This window comes from Ostrinia furnacalis, unplaced genomic scaffold, assembly GCF_004193835.3.
Source record: "Ostrinia furnacalis isolate ACB-3 unplaced genomic scaffold, ASM419383v2 OfSCF3798, whole genome shotgun sequence".
NCBI lineage: Eukaryota > Metazoa > Arthropoda > Insecta > Lepidoptera > Crambidae > Ostrinia > Ostrinia furnacalis.
In genome coordinates this window covers 46,489-69,110 of record NW_021134037.1, presented here as the reverse complement: position 1 = coordinate 69,110, position 22,622 = coordinate 46,489, and the positions used below count along the sequence as shown (strand labels likewise).

Genomic DNA, 22,622 nt, shown 5'->3' with positions numbered 1-22,622 from the left:
GAATCGCGTTCGCAGCAAATAGGTTTTATTTGCCGTCATGCTTGTTTAAAGATGTGTTTGTTTCCACCCGAACGATCCATTCGAATGGTAATTGGTGATTTTACACACGCAGTGCTCAAAGAAAGCGAGACTGATGCAGACTACAAATAACTGTTAATAAATATTTGTTTTGATTTTACGCTTCTGCACCGTTTCTTTTTTTTATACGAACTAACCAGATTCAAACAAAAGAAGCCTAAGGGGACTAGATTTCCAAGTGATGCACCATCAGCAATGCAAAATAAACATTCAATCACCAGTTTAGGTGCCAGTAATTTTTATTCGGAACTACCTAACCTAAACCTTTAGTCCCAGTTCGATTCCCAGAGGGAGTAAAATTTTCTGCTTGGTTTTGTTGGGCTTAGGTTGACGAGGGTGAAGCTCGCTTCCACCTTATATTAAGATAAGAAAAACTTTATTTGACACAAAAAGCAAATCTTCGGCCTGATCTTCACTTTCCAAGAGGAGAGATACATGGCAAGGGAAACTGTGGATTAAAAATCTATTAAGAACTCTTTAGCTCATTTTTAGCAACACCTTGATAAATTAACAACTCACCTGTATAGACCTGGCCTGCAGTATAAACCCTCCAATAGGCGTTGGCGCACCAGCAGGGCTGCCAACCGTGACATTCAAGGAGTCCCCTTGACGGACCTGCGACGATGACGGCCCGATGACATACGGAGGGGGTGTCGACTGCGCCTGGATGGACGCGTGTCGGGGCATCTGGTCATTGCACGCCTGGAAATTGAAATTAGACTTTATTATTTAACCTCATCATCATCATCATCAACAGCCATTTACAGTCCACTGCTGGACTACGAGCCTCCTCTCTATAGTGGAGGGTTTTGCCATAATCCCCACGCTTGGCAGGTGGGTAGAGGATATCGCAGTTTAAAAGATTGATGTTTTTCAGAGAGCGCTGCTGCCCGTTCTCTGTTTGATATGCAGTCCCTAAGTCGCCTCTTACGACACCCGCGGGAAGAGTAGGGGTTGGTGACAAATGTATTATACTCTGCCGTCACGCCAAGGTTATTATAAACCTGTCACGGGATTATTCCCACCTCTCGTTCCCACCGCTGCAACTCCTGTGTAGCCAGTACAGCTACCGCCAATAAAAACCCAACCAGTGAAGGTCAAGTTTGTCCCGGGAGAATGTTAAACTGTCATTGGACCCGCGACGAAATTAATCAGAAGAACATAGGAGTTTGAAGTTATGGTTCGACTTCCCTCCCTCCAGTGCAAAGAGGATGACAGGTGACAAAACAAAGGTTTAAGTAGCTTTAAAGAAAAGACATACACCACGGACAGTATTTAACTAGTTAGTACAGTCACGGAATGAAAAGGTTCGTCAGTTTTCAAATTGATTCCTTCAACGAATCGCGAGTACATATTACCTTTTGAAACTATGTTACAGAATAATCTCGAGTTAGAGAAAATAATCTTTAACTATTCGTCAGTAAAGTTCAAAATTATTCAGATCAAAGTTGTTTGACGATTTATCTTGTCAAGAAGATTATTATGATTGATAAACTAAAACCTTCTTGTTGGTTCAACCTGCCATTATTATTTCTTATAAAATAAAAATAAAACTATTGTCAATTGGTCAATGTCATCATTGCATTGCACTGATGGGATAGAAAAATTAACAAGCAAAACCTTATTCGTTAGCAAACGTCATATTTATTTAAATGTTAGCAGCACTGTTTCTTGCACTGTTATGTTGGCAGGTTTGACTCTTACTGTACCTAGTGCAAGCGAAAACCGACACTAAGGTGACGAACCTTTTCATTCCGCGACTGTACAAATATAAAACGCCTTTTGTTCGTTTCGGGTGCCAACCCATGCTACGCCGCCACTGAGTTACGGTCAAAGTTAGATGGTGCAACTCAGCCTAAAACTAAGAAAGATTGAAGAAAAAGAAACATTTCGTTTTAAACCTTAACCCTATGACAATAAAGTGCACAATGGTATTTCGTATTGCAACCTAAGCCCTGATTGTCTCTTATTGGTCGTAGTAAAAATATAGTAAAATGCGTAACCAATTAGAGACGGGGTGAGCACGTGACCGGAGCGATGCGCTTACGCTAAAATTTCTACAAAGTGGTCAGGCGGAAGAGTCCCCGATAGTACCTCATTACAAATAAGTAGATTAATTATTTTTTCACTAGACAGCAACCCTAACAGCGTAAGAAGAGTTCAGAGGCACGCGATAGAAAGAGACAAAACTTGTAGGTGAATAAACTTGTAGGTACGTGTGCTGTGCGAGCTGAATTCCACTGTATCACGTCGTAGCAAGACTCGCATTTATTTAAATCGTCTTGCGGAGTAATCCTTCTGTACCTGTACTATTACTTATTCTGTGGTATAAGGCTGACTGTTCTTACCTAATTAAGTACTTAGCTCTGTGAAGCGATTTCTGTGTAAAACTGACACGAATGTAGGTAATAAAAATAATTATGTAGGTGTGAAACAAAAATCGCAATATCGATTCCATCGTCAAAGAAAATTAGTCTCAGAATAGTGTTGGTGGTCCATTAGACCAATGCGTAAACACCAGTTTCTTATTTTTTTGTTGATAAAAATAAAATTAACAAACTAACTACCAAACAACGTATACTTACATTTTGACCTGGTATTTTGATCAAAACATGTTTGTTTTTAAACAATTTTACTTTGCTTATAAACATGTGTATTAAAACTACTGCCTTTGACAACTTTATTGAGGAAAAAAGATTCTAAAATGATGCCAAATGGATATCGGATGCAAATTATAAGAATAAGATACAGAATACAATAGTCCATATTAATATTTACCTCGAGAAGGAAAACCTGATGTCATTGTTAATTATGAAAAGGGTAAAATCGTTGTATACTAAGATAATTAATATTGTTCTACAACTGGTATATTATACTGTAAAGGCGCTGATTGTTATTTATACTAATTTATAAGATAGGATAAAAATTATACTATTCGTCGAGCTTTTACTCATACAGAGTGAAAGGTATGATATAGGAGACGAGCAACAAGCTAAGCACAGTGGCTCTTGTTGTAAATTATTGTATGTTAGTATTTTGGCCATGTGCGATAAAAATAATTGAAAATATGGTCCGAAGTATTCAACAGTCGTAGAACTATTTTTAAAGTTCCGATTTCTCCGGGAGAACTCCGAGCCTATATTCATGGATTCGGAACGGACGTTTATAGGGAAACCGCAATAAAAGGAGTGACTTGCAACATAAAAGTTTAATCTGAGGGCTTAGTGTGAGTTTAACATCAAAATAATATGTCGTCCCTACTCCCTAGGGACGCTGTACAACTCGTCATACATTTAGGGTGGGTTGCACACTTGCACCATCTTTGTTTAACTTTGACAAACGTCTAAAATCTGTCAAACTCCATACAAAAAACACCGGTTATCGTCATAGTTACGGTCAAAGTTAGGTGGTGCAACTCACCCTTAATGTCACTTTTTTACGCAGTCGACATCGAATGCGTTTGACTTAAACGGGGGGTCTAGACAAAGTGCAAATTATAATCGCAAACCAGTCGAAAAGTGGTCGAAAAGCCTCTTTTTTGTATGGAGTTTTGACGGATTCGATTTTCGATTCGATCAAAAAGTGCGTTTTGTCTAGGAGGGTGCTTAAACTCACACTACGCCCCCTGAAGTGCCAGCACTCCTTGTTTTAAGTTTAATAAAGTAAATATAGCTTACCCCAGCGGGAGCTCCTGAGCTATACTGCTCGGATGACCTGATGAGGACCAGTAGAGTCAGGAGTATCGTACTTCTTTTCCTGGGCAACATGGTTGTGTGACCTGCAAAGATACGAAACGTTATGTTAGTTCAATGTTTTTTACTCCGTAGAGGGTGTGGGAGGTCCTTTACATCTACGGAAACAAATCGAATACTTAAAGGGAAGTTGGCTGAGAGGTATCCTAAAGATTTTCTTCACGATGATCATCGTTGATTGTAAATCATGAGGATGAGCTTCAAGCTCCAAAGGCATCCAACTTGCAAGAATTATGGCAAAACATAGGTTGGGAGAGAATCACATTCCTTGAAGAAAATCACTTCATTTTTAGAATCAGTGGAATGACTTTTGTAAAAGAAAAATAACTGTAGAAACTTGTTCTTGTTTTAAGGGTAAGGCTCGTTAGGTGATTTTGTGGTCGATTTTCCTTGTAGAGAAGAACTTTTATTAAATTGGTCATTTAACAGGTTTAACAGTTTAGTTAATCATTCAGCTAAAACAGTTTCTATTCAAAGCAAAATAAGGTGCGGAATAACGGATTCCCCAATTAATACCTACAAACCTACCTCAAATTATCCACCCCAATTGATTATAAACTTTAGTCTTTAGATTATAAGTTCGAAATAAACTAAGCTTGATGTGCCGTCGACTGTACATTCTTGGCGGGTTTTTCCCATAGCGATGGCTCCTACGTATAAAGGCGAAACTGCCGCTTACGCCTTTTTCCAATTATTTAAGGAATGATTTCATTTTGCTCTAATCTATAACGTCAGTAAGAAAAAAAAATTTTTTTTCCATTAGATACAAAATAAAATTGTAGGCAAATAGGCGTATGTGCAAAATTACGCCACGTATAAAGCCCAATCATACGATTCGTCAATCTATACGAGTAGTTGCTTACATAAATATATATTTTTTATAATGCAAATCTTAAATAAAGCCATGAAAATATTTAGCAAATTGTTTTATTTATAAATTTTGACACATTATATAGTTATTTAATTTTTAGCGTTAAGAGTCGCATCTCAAACTAATTTGAAAATTATAAATAACTTGAAAAAATCGAACTGCCTAAAGGCATTGTGGGTTAATTCCCGCCTTAGGCAGTTCGATTTTTTCAAGTTATTTATAATTTTTAAAAATATGACACATTATGTTAAAAGACCTAACTAAATCTCGAGCACAGTATATGGGCGTATTTGCGTTAAAACGTAATAACGATACATTAAACAACTTTTTCTAACTGATTTATTATTAATATAGCACATGATAACAATTAAAATAATTACATGCATAAATAAAGAGAGTAATCGCTTAAAATATTATATTTACGTTGTCATTTAAGTCTCTTTACGTTGAACAATATACATGAAATTATAGAAATATGCCGACGTAAAAGGGCAATGCGTAAAATCTCAAAATATATAAGAAAAATATAAAAAATAATAACAGCAGTAGCAAAAGCATTACATGTTAAAGCTAAATGTGAAATTTCATTAAATTCGTTTTAGTAGGTCAGAAGATATGACCCAAAAATATGGTTCTGGCCACTAAAATGGCTCTCCTGTAAAATTTACTTTTTTCACTTACGCCAGTATACGTAGGAGCCATCGATAGTGGCATAGTTGTTGTTGTAAAAAAGTGATAATATCTACCGATAGCCAACACGCAAAAGCCATGACCGATCGTCAAGTAAACTGCTGTGTAAGTAAGCTGAATGCTCAATATAAAAACTATATACTTGACAGCACATCAAGTGTTACAGCCTCTATAGCTATAGGTGTACCAGAATCTCATGGCAAACAAAAATATTGGAAAAGTGTGTTTTTCATATGGCCATTGTCTATGGCTTTAATGTCACCTGTCAAAGTAAATCAAGAGATCTGTCAGCCACTGCAGAAATTTTGTAATCTCTTCATGCCAATTTGTTATTTTTGTGAAAAAGACGAAAAAACTCAAGCAAGTCATATTGTAATTGTTTTCATAGTGTATTGTAAAATAAGGCATAATTCAAAGTCAATCTTTGATTTTAATGCGCGTCGTTGAGTTGACAGTAAGTTGGAGTGAAATGTTTTGATACTTAACTACCTACATTTAGTTTAGTCAGAAGGAGGGTTATGTTTATTTTTATATTATTCTTACCTAATAGCTGCTTTATCGGGGTTTTCAGGTGTATTTCATGCATTGGTGCAGAGGAATGGTGAAAATGTTATGACCATGTAAAGAAAATTGAAAAAGATTTCATCAAACAAGTTTGAGTAATTGAAATGCTGAAAAAGCGATTTATATTATATTAATACCTCTTTAACTTGATCATCTATTTGAAGAACAAGAAATGCAAGTGGAGTTCTTAGAATCGTTTTCTAGTTCTGAATGAAGTAATAAGTTATAAGTATGATACTTAATAAAATTATTATTTACAGTAATATACGGTTTACTTATTTTTCAAGACATGTTCCTATGTTAAAAATCCGATGTATAACAACATTCTTCATGTACTTCATGTTCATTAATATTAGTCATAACTAAAAATTAAACTGTATCAAGATCGTTTAATCCAATTTCCCCAGTATTGCACTCAACAAAGTTTATTTTCCCCATTTGCCATGAGATTCTGGTACACCTATAGTATTATGCGTCAATGAAAATTATTCTAAATCTTTGGACAATTTCACACAGCGCCAGCTAGCCCCAAAGTAAGCAACTTAATGCTTGTGTTATGAGTGCTAGCTTAACGGAATATATACTACTTATATACTTTTTTTTTAAATACATAAATATTATACATAGTCACACCCGTCACAGAAATTAAAATTCATCATTTCAGTTTCTGCCCGGCCGGGAATCGAACCCGGGACCTCTCGGCATAGTAGTCCGTTCTGAACCACTACACCAAACGGCCGACCAAAAATAGTAAAATAGTCACTCTAATTCCATGTTGATTAAGGATAGTGTCGATGTCAATATGTTACGTCTTTGTGCTTTTGTGAGTACTAGCCACCAGGACTTACCAGGTATCTAAATTATTCAGTTACGATCAGCCTTGAAAAACATATAGAGATCTTAATCCAAAATTGAACCAGAAACTAGTTGAATAGTCATCTACTTTAGCTAAAATGAATGAGTCATATCAATTTTGTTTGTTCGCTAATATAATCACCCTACTTATTTTATATTAAGAGACTCACATAGTCATAAAATTACAATTAACAATCAGAATTTTTGTAATAATTTAATAAGCAATAAAATAGGCCCCAAATTTGACCCTTGTGGAAGTTATTAACAATGTTTCTATTATTTTCGCCATAACCATTAATCTGAGTCAGCATACGTATTATGTACAGGATATAGAGACAAGCGCTAAGAATTTTACATTTCCGACAACTGACCTTAATTTTGTCGTTGATTGATAGTGTCGAAAGCCTTTGAGGGGTCGGTAAGGTCGAAATTTACATAACTGTAGGGGGTATCCCCGTAAATCTAACTGAAGGATAATGGGGCTCATTCTTTTCCCGAAAGTTACGAGTTTTAAGAATGTTCTTTATATTATTTCTGAACGTTTTGATAAAATCACTGTACCAAATAGAAGTTTTTTTCAGTAACTTTCGTGCATTAAGCATTTTCATGACTATTGACCATGTCGCTTGACATAGAATTATCAATTTACAATCACAACTTTTCAGACTATAGAATTAATCAATTTTAAAAGTTTGGGATCTGTTCTCAAGTATAGTACCTACTCCTTCTTCACGCTTTGATCTTTTATTCAAGGACACCTTGTATATACCACCTGTTTTCATACCCATAAAATGTTACTTTAACATTGATAAATAATATCTTGCCATAACATTAGATAATGACAGAGATATGTCGCAAAAACGTGTTAGAGTAAGACAGATAGAGCTATTAAACTGTACGGAAGTAAGGTCAACGAGTGAAGGGACTATGGTGGTGTGACTCAACAAGGAATGTATTGTTGGTATTGTAAGATTTATCGGTAGACTATATCCGCGTTTACATTCAATTAATACAGAGAAAGATAGGTATTTCACAGAATTAAGGCACTAAATTGCAAATCAATTGATCCAGAGAAAGATAGTTGGTATTTTCACGGAGTTAAGGCACTCAATTGCAAATTGTTTTTCGGTTTTGCTGATTGACCTTGCCGGTATTTCTTATCGGCACTTAGTAAATTAATTCCATGTAGGTAAGAGTCGCTTTTTTTTAATGAGGCTTTCACAATCTTTAGCCATTTTTAAAAAATAAAGGGAAGAAACCAGCTCAATGTCCATGTTAGAGCCCCTAATTCGAAAAAGTTTCACAATATTTAGCCAATTCTGAAAAATAAGCGATGAACAAATATGTTTTTATGTAAGTATGTATGTACTTAGTAGCTATATCCTTACAGGGTGAATATACATAATTACGATGCATGTTTCGTATGCTGCTATTATGAAAATTATTAATGATAAATAAGTAAGTGCGCCTTTATTAATAAAAGTTTCAAAATATTTAGCCAGTTCTGAAATATTCAGCAAAGAAGGAACAGTTCAAGGTACGATTTTTTACCTCATTTCTAAAAGGATTAATACAATATTTACAGCTGGGAAAACCCCCAAGTTTAGTTAAATTATGCATCATTAAGCTAGTTTATGCATTATTATAATAACTATACTAAACGGATATAGTGTGCCAATGTCATTAACGTTTCCTAAAACAGCCCAATGCCAAAGCTTAAGGAAGTGTGCGGTTTGTGAAACTGTATTTTATAGTGTTACTTTGTGACGAGTTTTTTGGCGTGTTTTCGACAAAGTATCTAGTTATTTGTCAGTGGACATATTATTATGATACGTCAATTATGTCACCACTACTATCCGTTTGCGATAAGTTTGCCGCTGGCGATATGACGTCACTCGAAGGAATGCGTCTACATATAACTTTAGCAAACTAAATTGGAAATATTTTTTATTTATTAATATTGATAAAAATTGTGTATTTGCGTAAAATAAAACACTCAATTGCGTTTAATCACTAATTATTTGCGTATAATCGCGGTTGGAGAAAGGGACGCGCATTCCACGGACCGGCAAACTTAGCGCGAACGGGCAGTAGGCACAATGAAAATCAGTGAAAATCACTGAAGGCATTGCACCGAAAACTTGGCTAAATAATACACTTTGCGGCATCGCCTGAAATGGTGAAAATGAAAAAATGAAAGTGACAAGAAAAACAATAAATTCATTCGTTTCAGCCAAATGACGTCCACTGCTGGACAAAATAATGGACCTTTAGGATTTTTAATTTTTTATTACACCAAGGATTTATAACATAATCAAAATTGTTTGACGTTATCTAAATCTCTCTTTCAAACCCTGCAGATACTGTTTCTGAATCAAAGAATAGATAGTAGTTAAGTACTTATATACCTATTTATTGTGTAATGCGCAAGCGGAGCTTACACCTGGGCAAACACATTCTAAGCCCACAAGATGTAAAACATATCGCCCCCCAAAAGATACTGCACTTCCTAATGGATGCAGGACTCGGAGGCGAACTGTAAGGAAAACAGCGGCGATCACAATAGATCGGTAACGGTCGCAGTGATACTAGGACTTTATTGAACTAGAATAGCCGCTCAACACAAATTAAAAAAAAACTTATTATGAAGTTAATCACATCACATCTACTTGGTAACTAGTCAATGCATCATCCTAACGACAAAATAATTGTTTAGCTTCATTGTTAAACTATCGTCTCGTTTGTTTACACATTATACACTATACACATTAATGAACCTATGTATAACGTTGTAAACTTGATTATAACAACATTCTCACAGATATCAGGGGTTTCCTGTGACTTTTCTCGTGCATTATCTTTCAAACTAAGCGCTACAACTGAACTGCATCAATATCGTAACTACTATTTACGAGTTTTTTTTTTAATATTTTCTGGCACTGAACTTAAAAATTCTATTAGAGTTCTGTAAAAACGTAACTGCTTTAGGTATTCTTTATTATTTATTTTTTTAGTCAGTTTTAATTTTAGTGACTGAGTTTAAAGTCTCTACTTTCCAGCATTATTCCGAAGCATTGGTAGGATTGCGACGTGTAAGAGTGCTTCAAAAGTCTAAATTGATGAATTTTGTTAATATTAAAATGTCAGTTAAATTCGGGGATAGGTATACCTATGCTTTCTACACAGACTTTTCGAAAAGGAAAGTCGAACCTTAACTTCGAACTCCTCCTATGTTCTTCCGATTAATTTCGTTGCGGGTCCAATGACAGTTTAACTTTCCCCTGGAACAAACTTGACCTTCATTGGTTGGGTTTTTATTGGCGGTCAAGCTGTAGATCCTGGCTACACAGGAGTTGCAGCGGTGGGAACGAGAGGTGGCAATAGTCCCGTGTAACTGTACACAGCCTTTTGGGAAACTGTGTTGGTCTAAGTAAGTTTAATACGAATGGTAAATTAAACCTGACCATGCTAACCACAACGCAAGGTTGACAACCGGTTCGAAGCCTTCACATATCCGTGTAGATCATGAATAACCAACAATGTGTTAACTGATAGGTCAATCAGAATGAGGTTACCTAAAATGGAGTATGGCACGAGAGACATGTAAGTATGTAACATTAAAAAAACTGTATTAAGTAAATTGTGTATGATAAAGAACAAAGAAAAAATATTTATTTAGTACTAAAAATGGAATACAAATTAACATAAAGAGCAAAAACAATAAAATTCTTGTACCAAAGTCTCTGCTCAGTATGATTAACAAATTCATTAGGTCTTTTTATCGTCAAAATTACCATTTTTTCTTCAATTTTCATGAATTTACCATTTCAGTTATTCAATAGCAAGGTACTTTGTAACAAATATGTGATTTCAAAGTTTTTATTCTAAATCTAAACACATTTATGAAACTCTGATTTGAAGATGCTGAAAAAACCTTTATGTAGGGTACGGATACCTGAAACATAAGTTTTCGTCAAGTTTCCCATACCTTTTAAACTAAGCTTCAAAACGATAATTTGACATGAAATGAATGATTATAATTATTCATAGTATTTATTAGGTACCAGTATTGTTATCTGTGATAGTATCTTGTAAAATTACTATCAAGTTTAGTGTGTTAGACTTTACGAAACAACTTAACTATCTATTAACAAATTTCGATATCATAGATCTTCAGTTGAGTTTTGAAGATATCAGCTACTTTATCAATCAATATGTCAAGAACGTTCAATAAACTATAATTAATTATCTATATATATGTTACAGGAAATGTATGAATTCTAGGAATTGTATACTATTCCTAGGAAATGTATACAATTCCGAAGCTATTTAGGAAATGTTTAAAATATTGCTTCAGAGATTTTTTAATACGCTCATATCCTAGGAAATGTATACTTTTCCTAGGAATTTTATAGAATTCCAATATTGTATTAGGAAATGTATAAAACTAAGCGCCACAAGCGCCTTCGCGTGATCGGGTGCCCCTCGGTACGCCTAAAATTTCATTTAGCCAAACCACATCGGCCGATAGGTACTTTGAACTCACAATTATTATTATTGTTTAGCCTGCTGACAGTTGTTTTCGCACTATTATACTTTGGCCGAAAAAAATATTTGCCTAAAATTTATTGGCATACCTTTCTTTCGGCATCACGCATATTACGCTGAAGTATTTGTTTTTCCCTAATTTTAAAACTCTTTTATTAAACTTTTATTGACATGAAGGTTTTAGTACTCCTGTAGCTGGATAACAAAGTCTCGGTTAGGTTAGGTTAGACTTGCGACCTTACACATACACAGCTGCCGCGGCGCGGTAGCGCCATTTAAGTTTCGGGAGAAAAAAAAGTGGCGTAATAAAAATAATTTTGTGTAAAAAAATTTTAGGCTTAAAATTTGTGTGCCATAGACAACTAGGCGTATAAAAAATTTGGCGATTCGATAGAGACCCCGCGTAATCGGATGATGCAATATCCTCCCCTCGAACCGCATGTCCACTCGTAGGTAATTATTGAAATCTTAATTACATTTCCGATTGCTGTTTAGGAAATGTGTGTAATATAATTTACATCACACATTTCCGGGTGATTTTAGGACTTATACACAATTCCTAGGAATTGTATACAATGACAGATTTCATACATTTCCTGTAACATATATAAAAGAAAGTCGTGTTAGTTACACCACTTATAACTCAAGAACGGCTGAACCGATTTAGCTGAAAATTGTCAGGGAGGTAGTTTAGAGCCAGGAGAAGGACATAGGATACTTTTTATCCCGTTCGAAATTAAAAAAAAAAAGTCTGCTTATTTATTGCCATTAAGGCGGAACAAAGTTCGCCGGGTCAGCTAGTTATTTATAGAATGAAGTAGGTCGTTATTTATAACTCATCATGTTACAATCAAAACGCAGGTTAAGGTTAATTGCAATTATTAACTAAAAATAACGTTATTACTAAGTACCTATCTAATTGTAGTTATTAAGTGTTAATGAGTGAGAGTTGGCAATGGATGTAAGTTATTTCTTTAAAAGAGATGAATCAATGTTTTTGTGAAAATGATGCACAGATTACAGAATGTTTTAAAAAAGTTTTATGATCAAGTAAGTTGATAAATGTAAAAATTCCAGCAGTTTTCTCTCGCGATTTACTAATTTATTAATCGATTGTCATTTAATTTTGTATTTCTTAAACCTCATACGTTTAGTTTAGATTTTGTGGACTTGTTTGTGTTAGTAGTACCTACATACCTTGTATGTATTCTTTGGTAGTACAGAGGCGCACAGATAGATTTTCACGTGGGTCATAGGTAAGTACAGCTGAAAGATCACTTTCTCTGAAAATGACAGTTTTTTTTTGTTTTTTTTTTTTATCCACACGAGGAAGCTCTTGGCCTGTATCTCACCTGATGGTAAGTGAAGATCAGGCCGAAGGTGGAAGCGAGCTTCTTATAATTAACCTGCTTGTAAATAAATTTCAACCAATTTCAGACTAAAACATAATAATATAGGTACCGTTCATTGAACCATTTCACCGATTAAGTTTTCGTGTTAAGTTTCTATAACGATTTCTATTAACTAGGACAGGCTAAGGAAACCTCCTTGGAATGTAAATTATTAAACGGAGTTATGTGGGTCGACACGAATGTGCCCTTTCTTAAGTAGGCGTTGACGAAACACGCTATTTAGTAGACTTTAACCGCGGGTTTGCTCGCATGAAACTGGACCAGTGGCTTAGGCTGGGTTGAATCTTATCATCTTACTTTAACTTTGACAAACGTAGAAAACCTCTCAAACTCCATGCTAAAAACACCGGTTATAAGTTACGGTTAAAGTTAGGCGGTGCAACTCATTCTTAGTTTTTCCCATACGTTCTGACAGTTGACAAAGTGAAACGTAAAAAAAATGTACGACGTGATTGCCTCACTTTAGATGAAGTGCTTTTATGAAGACTAACGGGACTATTCCCACTTCTCGTTCCCACCGCTGCAACTCCTGTGTAGCCAGGATCTACAGCTTGACCGCCAATAAAAGCTCAACCAGTGAAGTTCTGTTTGTCTCGTAGGACGCACATTTTTCAACCAGGAAACGGATTGTAACCGTATCAACTCGAGGCGATCAGTATTCTTTGTATGAAACACCATACTGCAACGCACACCTTATCCGCACCGTAACGTAAACGCCTCGCCTCACGGTTGATAGCGCGCGAAAGGTGATGACAGCTCGCGGAAGGCGATACGGTGTTGATCCCTTTCCGAGTTAATAAGTCTGTGATAAATACCTCTTAAACAGTACATAAACACGTCCCAATTAAGAAAATTTGATATTTTCATATCTTTTATCTGAAGTGGCAATGGGTAGGGCACATAGTACGCAGAACTGACGGCCGATGGGGCAGAAAGGTTCTGGAATGGAGGCCGCGTACAAGGTGGACCGACGACATCGTAAAGGTAGCAGGGAAGCGCTGGACGCAGGCCGCTACCAATCGATCGACATGGAAAGCATTGGGGGAGGCCTATGTTCAGCAGTGGACGTCCTATGGCTGAAATGATGATGATGATGATGATGATGATCTTTTATTAGTTAGTATGTACTAGGCCCCTTTCAGTGTACCTACGTTCCAAATACAGCTTGCCTTATGTGATATAGACTTCGAAAAAAAAATTGGTATTATGTTTTCTGATGCTAAATAGAAGTAACTAAGAAACTGGCTTAGTCGCCTTTATCAGCTTGTTTAATTACAGGAAATTAGCATTACTAATTTCCTGGTGACAAATCAATCAAATCATGTTACAGAAAAGTAAACAATGTACTTAGTATCTTTTGTAATTGCAATAAGTGTTAATTTCCAACAAAAATTTAGACTGTAGGTACCTAGTTTTCATAAGGATTTCCTTAAACTCTGGTTAAAAAAATGGATATGCAGTTATTTCTACAAAATTGTGGTTAAGTTAATACTTGATTACTCGGTTTCCTTTTATGATCCGAATTTACCACAAATCTGATGGAAATTTAGCATTATTAATTAATACAGCCGTATTTTTAAACAAAGAAATTTGTGAAACGCGATTACAATGTCACGCTCCATTTGGCGTGGCAATTATTAAATGTTACAATGAAACAGTGCGACGAACTTCACACGATCAATGCATTCTCCATGGTAACCTTATATTATTGCATGTGAAATGCTTCTGAATGGAACGGTGTGACTTCAATATGGATTATCTTACTCATATCATAATCAACCAGCTACAGGACGTCCATAGTCACTGCTGAACATAGGCCTCCCCCAATGGTTAGGTACCTACCAGATTGACGGTTGGTAGCGGCCTGCATCCAGTGCCTTTCTGCTACTTTTATGAGGATTACTGTCTTAACTCATTGATCTTCATCATCATTCAGCCTATTGTAGGTGAAGTCACAAAGATTAATCTCCCGCTTTTGTAACTTTTTTGGGGTAAAGAGCATAATAAAGTAGGATGTCCCGCATTTTTCGACGCCACTGCGCACTGCCTGATGAAAGATATTCTCAAAATCGTCGGTCTATCGATCAGAGCGCCTTATACACTACGATTACCAAAATTAACAAGTAGTTATAAATATACCTTAAATTGTTTGTTTATTAAAGTTCATTGATTGATTGTAAAGTCATCCATAGTACCTACCTAAAACTTTGCTTAGCTAAAGACTTTAATGCCTTGATGGTGCCGTGTAAAATGTTCAACCAGGATTTACTTTAACTATTAATTCTCTCGAGTTTTACTCATAACCCTACGAGTATAAACGTGTTAGTACATTCCTGGCTGGTTTTAGTGTCACGCGGACTGTCAGTACGGATCGCTCCGCACAGCCGATTTGTATGAACTGCCTTAGGGAGCGAGCGGTTCCTCAGGACCGCATTACTCTAAAACGCTCCCTAGAAGTTCATACAGATTGACCGTGCGGAGCGCACCGGACGGTCCGCGTGACACTAAAACCAGCCTATGACTGTTTACTTTATTTTATGCCTTTCCATATTCACAATTAATTACCGTTTGCAATAGGAATCACATCACCTATTGAGCTTGAAAAATTGTTGCATTTCCTCAACGGACAATAACAATCTTAGTCACTAACGTGTTTTGATTCATTTTTGCAAAACCGGTGACGTGTTGTTATTACGAAAATCACTAGATAAATAAATACTAGGTATGAATTTTATGCTAATTTCCTTGTTTTGCTATGAGCGACCTAAGTATTTGTTGATACAAGTATTTATAATGTCTCTGAAATAATAACCACCTTGAATTATTGAAAACTAGCTTTCAGCCCGCGGCTGGCGGCTTCGCCCGCGTGCATTTTTGTCTGTCACAGAAAGACTTTATCGCGCGCGTCCCTGTTTCAAAAACCGGGATAAAAACTATCATATGTCCTTTCCCGGGAGTCAAACTATCTCCATGCCAAATTTCATCAAAATTGGTTCAGTGGTTTAGGAGTGAAAGCAAGACAGACAGACAGACAGTTACTTTCGAATTTATAATATTAGTATAGATGTAATGGACTTAAACAAATCAATTTTAGAGTTTTGTTTGTAAATAGTTAAAAATTCCACGCAATTTTCCTTGTGTGCGTGTGTGTGGGCTCCACTTTCCGAAGTTGCTGACAACATAAGAACATAGCTATTTTAGTAGGTATCGATTTGTACTGTAGGTACAAGTAGGTAAGCTTGAAAGTTTACAAAGTCTTTAAAATCTATTAGAAAATCCAACTCGATCAATTGTAGTGCCAAGATCGCTAATTGTGTCAAAGTAGGTCAAGACTAAGTATCCACTCTTATGCCTGCGCCTACATAGCGTGACTGCGTCTTAGTTCCACGACATAAACTTTACGAGAGAATAAAACAAAACAAGCCGTTTAACCATAACAAATTATAGTAAAAGGCATGCCTCACTCAGATGCTGTGGAAGCATTCAGCTGCTACTTGAACAATCATCATCGGGCACACAATAAGTGGCACTTTTGATCGCTCCTAAAACTGAAATCCGTTCAGGGAGCGAAGTAATAGACGTTGGAGCGAAAGCATTTCGAAATTGCAAATGTCACGATTTGCCACTTATCTAGGGGGAAGGATACGAAATTTTGGGTTATTCCGTATTCGACCCATGACAACTCAACCCATTTCTTCACTCATCCCAAATTAGTATTCCTAGCTCAACCTATTACATAATTTCGTTATTCTACCCAAATGCATTCCTTACTCAACCCAAAGTAAATATACCAAAAATAAGCATGGATAGCAAAACAACGTTTACTGTTTTTTCAAAAATTTAATAATGGTAAATACATACTAGTATGAGTACATTTATTTATAATTAAATAAAAAAATATAAAAAAAACACCTACATGAAAAAATGATAGATAAATGAGTATGTTGATTAACAAAATATATCAAAGATTTTATTTTATTTTAAGGTAAATACATAAACAAATTAAGAGGCTCAAAACTTATACCGCGGGATTAGCTGTACACATGAATACTTTTATTATTTTACTTTTGTCATCTAGTCGCTTGAAAAAAAAACTAAAATATTTGAAATATTTGTACATTCATGAACTAGTGTCTGGGGATAAAATTATACGCCATAGCTTCGTTATACTGATATAATAAAAACTCACTGTCGTTTGATTTATAGTAGATTTATAGTGGATTTATGGTAGATTCTAATTAGTTAATATTATTTGATTTGTGTCCTTTTGTGAAAAACGTTTTTCAAATATATAAGTATTATTGTATCAGAACTCCTGCAGTTTTATTTAATAGAACGATCTTTCAGTTAACACAAAAGTTAACTGAACTTAAATTTCTAAAAAATATATTTTTATTCTGACCGTACATAAAAATCTTAAATTTTTTAAGTGGTTTTAAAATGGGTTGAGCTAGGAATGTTTTTGGGGTGAATAAGGAACATAAATTTTAAAATTAGTTGTGGGTAGAGTAAGGAACAAAATTGGGTTGAGTAAGGAAAAATAATGAGTGGGTTGAGTTGTCGTGGGTCGAATACGGAATAACCCGAAATTTTAGTCTCCACTGCAGGATTACGATTCTCTAAATTACCAGAATCTAATAGGGGATTTGGCCACTCCTTACGCTGGCCAGACGGGTTGGGAAGGCCTGATGTTCGCATATTTGTCCCTCAGTCGCCTTTACGACATCAATTTTGTCATTATTTTTAGATAGTTACGAGGACAGCAGAAAATTGTCGTTTACGTAAGCTTTGAGAGCATGACACTTCTTCAAAAATTGTGTCTATTATTCATCGCTAATAGTAGACTGAAGATTTGATATCACCAAGGCACTCCAGTACGACAACCACTTGAACTATTGTTAAAGCAGAAAAGTATTATAACTGCCGCGTATGTAAACTAATAGAGCAGATACATCTGCAAAGTTTTTGTCTATTCATCATCATCATCATTTCAGCCATAGGACGTCCACTGCTGAACATAGGCCTCCCCCAATGATTTCCACAATGGCCGGTTGGTGGCAGCCTGCATCCAGCGCCTTCCCGCTACCACCTTGTGGGTGGACGTCCTACGCTGCGCTTTCCGGTACTGGGCTCCACTCCAGAACTTATCTATTATTCATCGCCAAGAGCAGCCTTAAGACACCATCAAAGCATCTCAGTGAGACCTGCCACAAAACCAACACAAGTGCGCCACTCTCCCACGCCATTGTTTCACGGTGAATCATTCTTCAAAGGTCAGATGCCGAATATTACCTCGTAACGCTGGTTCAAAGTCATTACTACTTAATGAGTTCATTTAAATATTGACTTATTATTTTAATCGATGAGGCGGAGGTGTGATTACCGATGTAAAGCAACCATTGCTGTGGTCAATAGTGGATGGGTGACCGTTCCAATCATGCCTTGCCCAGTTATTTTCTTAAAATAGCCTTTAAAAAGTGCTTTTTTAATGGTCCAAGTATTTCTGTAACCCTTCCACTGCGGCACAATAAATGGGCCTGGGAACAGTATCGTATTGATCATACTATCAATATTGATGACGTCGATCTAAGATCTTAAGGCCATCATAAGGTCTCAAGATACACTTGCTTTGCGAAAAGATTTTTTCCTCACGATCTTTCTGTGCCTCATCATTGTGTAGGAAGCAATTCCATAATTTCTGATCATACTAACTACCATTGTTTCTACGACTATCCATTGGTGTTTCGAGCTCGCAAAAAAGGAGCCCAAATAACTTCCTTGCATATTCATTTTCAAGGATAAGAATATCATTATGATTGCTTGAACCTCTAATTATTTCCAACTGAGTAGCTACCGCAAGAAAACCAAGAGACTACATTATAACCCGATGGTAGTGGCTGGCGCACATAGCTATAGAGGTGATGGCGTTAGGGCAGAAAAGTTCTCGAGTGGCGACCACGGGCCGGAAGACGTAGTGTGGGCAGGCCCCCCACTAGGTGGACCGACGATCTGGTGAAGGTCGCGGGAGGTACTTAGATGCGGGCGGCGCAGGACCGGTCGTTGAGGAAATCCTTGGGGGAGGCCTTTGTCCAGCAGTGGACGTCATTTGGCTGAAACGAACGAAAGAACGAACGAGTAGCTACCAATGATGATATTAAAGTAGCTGACGTCATCACTAATGATAAAAACGTTTAAAGACCGACAAGGAAAACTAATAGAAATGCAATCTATTCTAGGTTTTTAATGTCTTAAGACTTCTAGTAAAATATAGGACCTAAACGGCAATTATTAAGCAAGGTCGGCAGGGCCATTTTTAAATATGACGTTACATCATCAATCACTTCTATGGTGTGGGTTGTTAGTAACAAATGACTTAGGTATTACTTATGATGTCAGACTTCATGAACCGTCGTAGGCTCCTATGGATATTGCTTGTGTCATTTAAATAAGGGAAAAATGAAGTGTTCGTTATTTTCAAAAATATTTTTTTTTGGGATTTGGAGCACAGGATTGCAGCCTCACTTTTCACTGGAATAGACTTTGCCTTTAAAACGGCGTTTTCTTCTCAGCACTTGCTAAATGTTGGTTTCGAAGCGCAAACGTGGTCGACCCAGGCAAACTTTGCGGCGCACTGTAGTGGACGAGGCGAAGAAGATCGGCAAGACCTGGAGCGAGATCAAACGAGAAGCTCAAGACCGAACGAGATGGAGGACTGTTGTGGACGCCCTCTGCCCCATCTAGGGGACATAGCTNGTGGACTTGTTTGTGTTAGTAGTACATACCTTGTATGTATTCTTTGGTAGTACAGAAGCCCATAGATAGATTTTGACGTGGGTCATAGGTAAGTAGGTACAGCAGAAAAATCACTTTCTCTGAAAATGACAGATTATTTTTATTTTATCCACAACGAGGAAGCTCTTGGCCTGTATCTCACCTGATGGTAAGTGATGATCAGGCCGAAGGTGGAAGTGAGCTTCTTGTAATAAATTTCAACCAATTTCAGACTAAAACATAAATAGGTACCTACTACCGTTCATTGAACCATTTCAACGATTAAGTTTTCGTGTTAAGTTTCTATAACGATTTCTATTAACTAGGACAGGCTAAGGAAACCTCCTTGGAATGTAAATTATTAAACGGAGTTATGTGGGTCGACACGAATGTGCCCTTTCTTAAGTAGGCGTTGACGAAACACGCTATTTAGTAGCCTTTAACCGCGGGTTTGCTCGCATGAAGTGAGGCCAAACTGGACCAGTGGCTTAGGCTGGGTTGAATCTTATCATCTTACTTTAACTTTGACAAACGTCAAAAACCTCTCAAACTCCATGCTAAAAACACCGGTTATAAGTTACAATTAAAGTTAGGCGGTGCAACTCATTCTTAGTTTTTCCCATACGTTCTGACAGTTGACAAAGTGAAACGTAAAAAAAATGTACGACGTGATTGCCTCACTTTAGATGAAGTGCTTTTATGAAGACTAACGGGACTATTCCCACTTCTCGTTCCCATCGCTGCAACTCCTGTGTAGCCAGGATCTACAGCTTGACCGCCAATAAAAGCTCAACCAGTGAAGTTCAGTTTGTCTCGTAGGACGCACATTTTTCAACCAGGAAACGGATTGTAACCGTATCAACTCGAGGCGATCAGTATTCTTTGTATGAAACACCATACTGCAACGCACACCTTATCCGCACCGTAACGTAAACGCCTCGCCTCACGGTTGATAGCGCGCGAAAGGTGATGACAGCTCGCGGAAGGCGATACGGTGTTGATCCCTTTCTGAGATAATAAGTCTGTGATAAATACCTCCTAAACAGTACATAAACACGTCCCAATTAAGAAAATTTGATATTTTCATATCTTTTTTCTGAAGTGGCAATGGGCAGGGCACATAACTAGTACGCAGAACTGACGGCTGATGGGGCAGAAAGGTTCTGGAATGGAGGCCGCGTACCGGAAAACGCAGCGTGGGACGTCCACCTACAAGGTGGACCGACGACAGCGTATTAAGGTAGCAGGGAAGCGCTGGACGCAGGCCGCTACCAATCGATCGACATAGAAAGCATTTGGGGAGGCCTATGTTCAGCAGTGGACGTCCTATGGCTGAAATGATGATGATGATGATGATGATATCTTTTATTAGTTAGTATGTACTAGGCCCCTTTCAGTGTACCTACGTTCCAAATACATCTTGCCTTATGTGGTATAGACTTCGAAAAAAAATATAGGTATTATGTTTTCTGATGCTAAATAGAAGTAACTAAGAAACTGGCTTAGTCGCCTTTATCAGCTTGTTTAATTACAGGAAATTAGCATTACTAATTTCCTGGTGACAAATCAATCAAATCATGGTTACCGAAAAGTAAACAATGTACCTAGTATCTTTTGTAATTGCAATAAGTGCTAATTTCCAACAAAAATGTTGACTGTAGGTAGGTACCTAGTTTTCATAAGGATTTCCTTAAACTCTGGTTTGAATAAATAGATATGCAGTTATTTCTACAAAATTGTGGTTAATACTTGATTACTCAGTTTCCTTTTATGATCCGAATTTACCACAAATCTGATAGAATCCTTAAACGACCAAAACCATTTCATAGCTGTAAATTAATTAATACAGCCGTATTTTAAACAAAGAAATTTGTAAAACGCGATTACAATGTCACGCTCTATTTGACGTGGCAATTATTAAATGTTACAATGAAACAGTGCGACGAACTTCACACGATCAATGCATTCTCCATGGTAACCTTATATTATTGCATGTGAAATGCTTCTGAATGGAACGGTGTGACTTCAATATGGATTACCTTACTCATATCATCATTATCATCATTTCAGTTCAGCCACAGGGCGTCTACTGCTAAACATAGGCTTCCCCCAATGGTTTCCGGTTGGTAGCGGCCTACATCCAGTGCCTTTCTGCTACTTTTATGAGGATTAACTCATTCATTGGTATCTTCATCATCATTTCAGCCTATTTCAGTTCAATCTTCTTTTCTTTCCGTTTAATCATCAGGACGAAAGTTTGTAGAGGGAAGGATTACCATAAAATACGATCTCCTGCTTTTTTTCCTCCTGAAAGACTGGGAAGTAGGATCTTCTTGTGGTCGTCGGTCCGTCGAGTCTTACTTAAAAGTAGGTACTATATTTGCGAAATAGTGGTATCAATAAACCATGGGTCCATTTATTTTTTGATTGTAAAAGTTAATTCATTGACTGTAAAGACCTATGGCACTTAAAATCTTTGCCTAAGTTTAAGACTTATAGTGTGCTGATAGTGCCTTGATGGTGCAGTGTAAAAAGTTTATTCAGTACTAGCTGACCCGGCGAACTTTGTTCCGCCTTAATGGCAATAAATAAGCAGACTTTTTTTTAATTTCGAACGGGATAAAAAGTATCCTAAGTATATGTCCTTCTCCTGGCTCTAAACTACCTCCCTGCCAATTTTCAGCTAAATCGGTTCAGCCGTTCTTGAGTTATAAGTGGAGTAACTAACACGACTTTCTTTTATATATATAGATTTTTCCCAACGAGTAACGGTGACCAGTGTGTATTTTCTCTTGTTTTACATAACCCTACGAGTATAAACGTGTTAGTACCTAGTTAGTTACCTACATTCCTATGACTGTTTATTTTATGCCATTCCATATTCACAATTAACTACCGTTTGCTATAAGAATCACATCACCTATATTGAGCTTGAAAAATTGTTGCATTTCCTCAACGTACAATAACAAATCTAGTCACTAACGTGTTTTGATTCGTATTTGCAAAACCGGTGACGTGTTGTTGTTACTAAATGCATAAAGGTATGAATATTATAATTTCCTTGTTTTTCTATGCTCAGAG

General features: G+C 36.7%; 1 protein-coding gene across 1 annotated transcript in view; it reads right to left on the bottom strand.

Annotated features, from left to right (window-relative positions):
- Positions 1 to 22,622, bottom strand: part of LOC114358236 (putative ferric-chelate reductase 1 homolog) — a 49,818-nt gene that overhangs the window by 12,791 nt on the left and 14,405 nt on the right. The window contains exons 2-4 of the mRNA XM_028312128.1: positions 3,756 to 3,856; positions 598 to 780; positions 495 to 526 (exon numbers count right to left, since the gene is read on the bottom strand). Of these exons, the coding sequence (XP_028167929.1) occupies positions 495 to 526; positions 598 to 780; positions 3,756 to 3,845 (305 nt within the window). The 5' untranslated portion in view covers positions 3,846 to 3,856. The remainder of the gene's footprint in view (positions 1 to 494; positions 527 to 597; positions 781 to 3,755; positions 3,857 to 22,622) is intronic.